Source organism: Epinephelus fuscoguttatus, linkage group LG23, assembly GCF_011397635.1.
Source record: "Epinephelus fuscoguttatus linkage group LG23, E.fuscoguttatus.final_Chr_v1".
Classification (NCBI taxonomy): Eukaryota; Metazoa; Chordata; class Actinopteri; order Perciformes; family Serranidae; genus Epinephelus; species Epinephelus fuscoguttatus.
The window spans coordinates 15554646-15561077 of record NC_064774.1 but is presented as its reverse complement, the minus strand read 5'-3'; the positions used below and the strand labels follow the sequence as shown (position 1 = coordinate 15561077).

Genomic DNA, 6432 nt, shown 5'->3' with positions numbered 1-6432 from the left:
CCTGGGTCTGGAGGGAGCATTTGTCAAATATCCAACCTAAAACTAAATTCATTATGGTGCGGCAGCTTCAGCTGGCTTGAACGTAGTATTTTGGACTTGACTTAGAGAGATTGGAGCGCTTGCAGTTCACGCAGTCACAAAGAATTGGCTGCATGCAGACATAAGCATAGGGGTCTGTGCGGGCCCTTACGGACATGAACTGATGATGACTAGAGTTGAAACAGTAGGAGTACGATAAACATCTTGGAGAGTATTTCACGATATTGACACTAACAGAAGCTGTTTTGGTTAAACAAGCATTTTATTACTATAATTGAATTTTTAAACTATTTTTTAATAACTTGTATAAAGTAAATATAAAGAAAATAACTATAAAGGTGGGGTTCCTCACCTGGTTGCATCTTTTGCCCAATACCGTAGATAAGCAAATGCACACAGTATGATAACCGCCAGTTTTCATACCACAGTATACTGCTGCAACCCCAATAATGAAATTTGTGTGGAAACTATGAATATGCCTTCACGTCTGGCTTTGAGAGAGTGTAGCTCATGTTCACAAATATTGACTGAACTTTACCAGGCCATGAACTGACATATTGGAATTCTTAATTTATTTGGTGTTGCCCTTTAATCTTAGTTTCCCAGAATCTGGGGCAAAGTCTTTCATATTACCTGTTTTCCTGTCCATAAAGTCCACACCCCAAAAGAAGTATAACTCCTCACATTCGAGAAGCTAGAAGCAGTGAGCGTTTGACCATTGACATCAGAGGTTAGGCAAGCATTTGTTGGCTCAGTACCTCTAGACCTTAGTAAATCACACCACATCACTTCAGTGTTGACGCTCGGCGTGTCCTTGCATCATACACCCTTAAATAAATATATTCCTGGAAGTCGAGGCTGCTCTCAGTATTTACAATCTGTAAGAGTATAAAGGGCGTTGGGATGATTTGAACTCTTGGTCAGTTTCTCTGTGTCCGTTTACTTCAGGATTGGTCTTCATGTTGAATTTCTCTTTTCTCTGTCTCTTTTCCCCTCTATCTGTCGTTTCCTTCTTTTCTGTCATGCTTCGCTTTCAGCCCTTTTGCTGCTTGGTGAGTTTTCCCTTCGACCGCTCTCTTGTTGCCTCTAATGCTATTCATATTCTCGCCCTCTTTACCCCATATATCTGACCATGCGCATCCCTTGAATCCTCTCCCCTCTCGTTGCTCTGTGCTCCTGTCTTTCTCTTTGGTTTGGTTCGTCACTTCTTGTTCATCTGGATTCTTTCTCTCGTCATTTATCCCTCTCCCCTCTCCCAGTCCAACCAGCCCCACCAGAGCATTTTCTAAATCACCCTGTTTGGTATTGTTTCACGCTAAGCGTCTTTTTCTCTCATCTCTCACCAAACCCAGGCTCAGCAGTCTGACCATCGGGGACTCGGAGCGCAAATCCTCTGCTACCCAGCAGAGGGAGCCAACAGTCGACTTCCCTGCTGAGAGTACGGGTAATTACAATTTCCCACGCTGATTTATGCTTTAGTTTCGGGATCAGTTTAGAAATTCACTGAAGTTCATGTCTGCCAGACACCCTTAACATCGCTCTGTCATCCTCCTCAAGGCACTGGTCTTGTCCAGAGATGTGTGGTCGTGCAGAAGGACCAGCTCGGCTTCGGCTTCACAGTATGTGGAGAGAGAGTCAAGCTAGTGCAGAATGTCCGACCAGGTAAGACGCGTGCACAGTGTATGTGTTTATGTTATTACAGTGTCTCTTCTGTTATTTGACACATGGATGCTCCAGCCAGCTGCCATAAAAGGATGTTTTTCCTCCTTTCCTTTTATGAGATCATGTACTGAAACTGGGGCTGCACAATTATTAAAATGTTAATCTCAATAAAGGGTGGGCGATATGGCCCTAAAATGATATTCAGGGTACTTCAGGGTATGTTTGTGATAATGATATTCTTGATGATGTCACAAATTAGTAAAAAAAAAGTTATTCATTTCAGAACATACAATTGCAACAAAAACGTTTTACAGTGCCTTCAGATATTCAATAAAAACTAAACAAAAATGATCTCTTGTTTATTTAGTTTGTGAACAACAACAGTAACTCTGTGAGATTCAGATTCTGTATACAATATAGTTGGCCATTACTAGTGACAGGCTGTTATGAGACCAGAACTATCGCACATTCACATATATGTAGTTTTTTGTCGAGCTGTGAGCGTCACGTAGGTTTACGTAACCAAAGGTTTATAACAAAATCACTTGACGACACCAAATCCCGTGTGCGCATGGCAAGAGAGGAGAGGGAGAGAGACTGTGCTGCTGCCAGAGGAGCCGCTGAATGAGTTCCCTCTGAGCGGTAACTCACTAAAAGAGTCTGAGAAGTCCGGGGCTGTTCATAAAACATTTAGGACGCCGCAGGTTATGCCACACTACTGAAGCTGCTCCTCTTTTTGTAATAATTTAGCTTTCAGCTATGCTTGTTGTTGCTGTGGGTAACGGTATGACATCAATGTCAACAAGTCGAAATATCGTGAGTATCACAATATGAAGTTTTCACATGATATAAAAAGTTATACCGGTATTACCGTGAACAAGATGATATGGCACACCCTCATTCTCAATCACAATTTCAGCTTCCCACAGCTAAATGAACATGATCAACTACAGTGTTGACGTTTAAAAATGGTACTCCGCTCATAGAAAATACTGCTGCCTATTGAATCAAGTGCTTCCTAAACTAACAGCCATGGCAGCCATAATGCTGCTGAACATGCACACTACAGCGACAACCATTGAAAAACTTTCCTGAATGTTGCGGCTGCAGGCCAGGGTAGAAGAGTAATATACAGCAGTCCACAGAGAGTATTTTTGAAAATGTAATATGACCTAGATGACAAGGACGGTGATGAATTTGTTATTTGTAGTAGCATGAGCTTCTACGTGAGCTTAACTGTATGCCTGGACTCATCTTTACAGGTGGTGCAGCAGTCAAGGCCGGGGTCCAAGAAGGGGACCGAATCATAAAGGTTTTTACTACTTTCCACCACAGTACGCTAGATCTGACAGTTAATGGTTTCTTTTTGGTTTTAGTGTTGCTGATTTTCCTCATTTCCCGTCTGTCTCCTTCTCTCAGGTGAACGGCTCGCTGGTGTCCTCCATGTCCCATCAGGAGGTGGTAAAGCTTATCAAATGTGAGTTTAGAATAAGTGTAATTGTCATGCACGTGTGCTGCGAAAAATGTGTGTTGGTATGTTTCTGTTCTTTTGTTTGTGTGGATCTGATTTATTTATTTACTGCGCCACAGCTGGAACATATGTAGCTCTGACACTACAAGGGCCGCCTCCTTCAGCCGCCTCCCTGCCCCTAGAGCCCCTCCCCACTGACCTCACACCCAATCAAAGAACGTCGCTGGGTGGAGAGGCCCCACCCCCTCCACCTCCACCCCTGCCCTCTGGACTGAGCAGCACCCCATCCCAAAGAATCACTGGACCCAAACCACTACAGGTGAACGACATATTAAGGGTGGATGACGTTTCCTAGCTGCTATCATCTTGCATCTGCTAAATCAAACAAATGTCAAGCTTTAACATTTACAGTATGTAGCAAAGAAATACTGATATATGTCATCAAAATGATTTACAAATTCTGCTGTTAATGTGATTTTTAGGACCCAGAAGTGCAGAAACATGCCACTCAGATACTCAGGAAAATGCTGGAGCAGGAAGAGGCGGAACTGCAGGTACACACAGACAAATAAGCTGTCCCGTTTCAGTTCTGATCCCTGACTACACCCTCCTGTAAATGCAAATAAAGTAGAGAATTTCCATGATCAATAATGTCTCACATTATTTTATACTGGAGTGTTCTTTGTAACCCCTTGTTGCATCGTGCTATGTGCACAATCAGATACAAACACAAGGGTTTTTACAAGGTGCTTGAAGTACTTGAATTTGGCTCAAAAGTTTAAGTACTGAGTATTTAAATCATTAATTTATTAGCTTGGTCCTTGAAAAAAGTAAGTGAATAAAATTAAGAGAACACATTAATTATTTTATGAAATCTATTAGAAAAATGTTTTAAACTAAGAAGCTGAGAATGTACGTGCTTGCAGTTATTTTCTGATGCTGTGGCGTGAGATTGGAGCACCAACGAGCTGGTAAACATCAGTAAACAGTCAGCGCTAGGATGTTTTGCAAGCCTGCAAGACATTGCCACTGGAGCAGAATTAGCCGATAGCACGAGTTGTGCAGCAGACCTAACAGCTGTCCCTGCAGGACTCCATCCAGATCTTGACTGTCTAGAGAAGGTTTAGGATTTGTCTGCTGTTTGACAGGCAGGTTCGAGGCTCAGTTATCTGTGAAGGTAGCTGTGATGTAAGTAAACAGTCTTAACTCAGCTGAGTTTCCTCTGACGGGGCTGGAAGAGGAGGTGAGAGGACGTGAGTTTAAACCTCCAGACTAATGTTGCAGGTTTAGAAAGAATTCAGGCTGAAATAAAGATATTTCTCTGCTATTTGACAGTGAGATCGGCAGCTGAGGAAAAAACAGTTTCATCCTTGAAAGTGAAGTGCTTGAAAAAGTACTTCAAAGTCCTTGAATTTGACTTGGTCCTGTCTGTGCGAACCCTGAATGACGACCTGCTGTTGATAATCAATTTACAGGAGTTGATGGAGGAGCAGTTGAGGAACCCGTCGTCGTCACTGGGGGAACGGATAGAAAGTGCCAAGAGGAGAGCTCACCAAGTCAGAGTCAAGATTCAGCAAGATCTGGTGAGGAGACGTCATTCCTCTATCCTTTTTTAACGGTCTCTCTATATTCACTGTTACATAGTTAACCTTTTCTCATACTGGCATAGGAATTTTGATTTACAGAAATGTTTTAGAGAATTACGTACCTGGCCACTTGATGATGAAATACTTACAAAAAAAGCACATTCAAATTCACTGGTCAAATCATGTCACCATAAAAAGCACGTTAAATTTAAGACAACGTGGTGTTAAGGCTCATTGATAGAAATGTACGAAATTCGTACGAAAGTAGATACGTCCGTTCCAAACATTGTAAATGTCACTGCCCTTATACTTCCTTGGCCTTCGTGATGGCATAGATACAGCCAATAGATGGAGCTAGAAAGCACAAAAGTGTCCTCTCAAAAGTTTCAGACAACAACAAACAAGGCAACAGTGGAGGCAGCGTTGTAGACCGTAGTGGTCTCTGAGGTCATTAAATACATCCAGACATGTGGACGAAGAATTCGTTTCACTGTTATTACAGATTCGCTCTGTTCTGACATTATTTACATGTCTTTGTCGTCTCCTACAGTCGAATCTCACTTGAACTACGCTACACTGGTTTCATGATCTCTGGTTTTATTGCTCCAATTCGTCTGTATCTGTAAGCTTTCAGAAAACGTGCACAAATACAGATGAAATGAATGCAGAGTACGGACAGGGGCCCCGACTGTTTCCATCTCTGCATCTCTGCATTGAGCATAGATGAACCTTCTTCTTCTGAACCTTGCAATGAAGTGTGCTTTCAAACCTTTGTTGAACAGACAGCGCCATCTGCTGGCTCCAGAAAATAAAGACTGGTTCATGAGGCCTCATTTGGCCATCACTAGCAGGCAGCAAGCAACTGTACTAACTCCAGAAACAGCGCTAAACAACAGTAACAGTGCTGACAGAGCTAATGGTGTTAACCGGCGAGAACTGGAGGATGGGCACTATGCCTCTGTGATGGTGCTGTCCCGATATCAGTGGTAACAGCCATTTGAGCGCAATGAAAAGCGGCAGCGATGAGCTAGCTGGTGGGATACACACATGCACTAACATGCAGGGCACCGAATGTCGCACATAGCTCCTTCGATGTATTTGTTCACTGTAACTGCAACCAATGTCAAATTTGAGTGTAGATGTTGCCAGAGGGTTTTAAAATGGAATCTATATGTCAGTGTTGTGTTTACTGCCTGTTCTGCAGCCCCTGATTGGCCCATTTAAATAATCCACAACAGCTTAATTTAACATGAATCAATGAAATTATGCTTGGTTGTGCTTTTCCAGGAGGGAACACGATCAGAATGTGCCACGAGCTACGTCATAGCAGGAGAAGGTTTGTATCTCTTTATCTGTTACCCATTTAATTAAATATCTTGGTCAGCGTTGCCAGATTGGAAATGGGTTCTGGAGCCTATCCCAGCTGACACTGGGTGAGAGGCGGGGTGCACCCTGGACAGGTCACCAGACTATCACAGGGCTGACACATAGAGACAGACAACCATTCACACTCACATTCACACCTACGGACAATTTAGAGTCACCAATTAACCTGCATGTCTTTGGACTGTGGGAGGAAGCTGGAGTACCCGGAGAAAACCCACGCTAAAATGGGGAGAGCATGTGAGCTCCGCAGAAGGGCTCCCACACCCTGGGTTCAAACCAGAAACCCTC

General features: G+C 43.1%; 1 protein-coding gene across 5 annotated transcripts in view; it reads left to right on the top strand.

Annotated features, from left to right (window-relative positions):
* arhgef11 (Rho guanine nucleotide exchange factor (GEF) 11) overlaps positions 1-6432 on the top strand; it is a 40308-nt gene that overhangs the window by 6232 nt on the left and 27644 nt on the right. For all 5 annotated transcript variants that reach the window (XM_049567954.1, XM_049567955.1, XM_049567953.1 and 2 more), the window contains exons 2-9: positions 1392-1483; positions 1597-1701; positions 2964-3013; positions 3121-3178; positions 3292-3491; positions 3655-3726; positions 4648-4755; positions 6046-6094. In XM_049567954.1, the coding sequence (XP_049423911.1) occupies positions 1392-1483; positions 1597-1701; positions 2964-3013; positions 3121-3178; positions 3292-3491; positions 3655-3726; positions 4648-4755; positions 6046-6094 (734 nt within the window). The remainder of the gene's footprint in view (positions 1-1391; positions 1484-1596; positions 1702-2963; positions 3014-3120; positions 3179-3291; positions 3492-3654; positions 3727-4647; positions 4756-6045; positions 6095-6432) is intronic.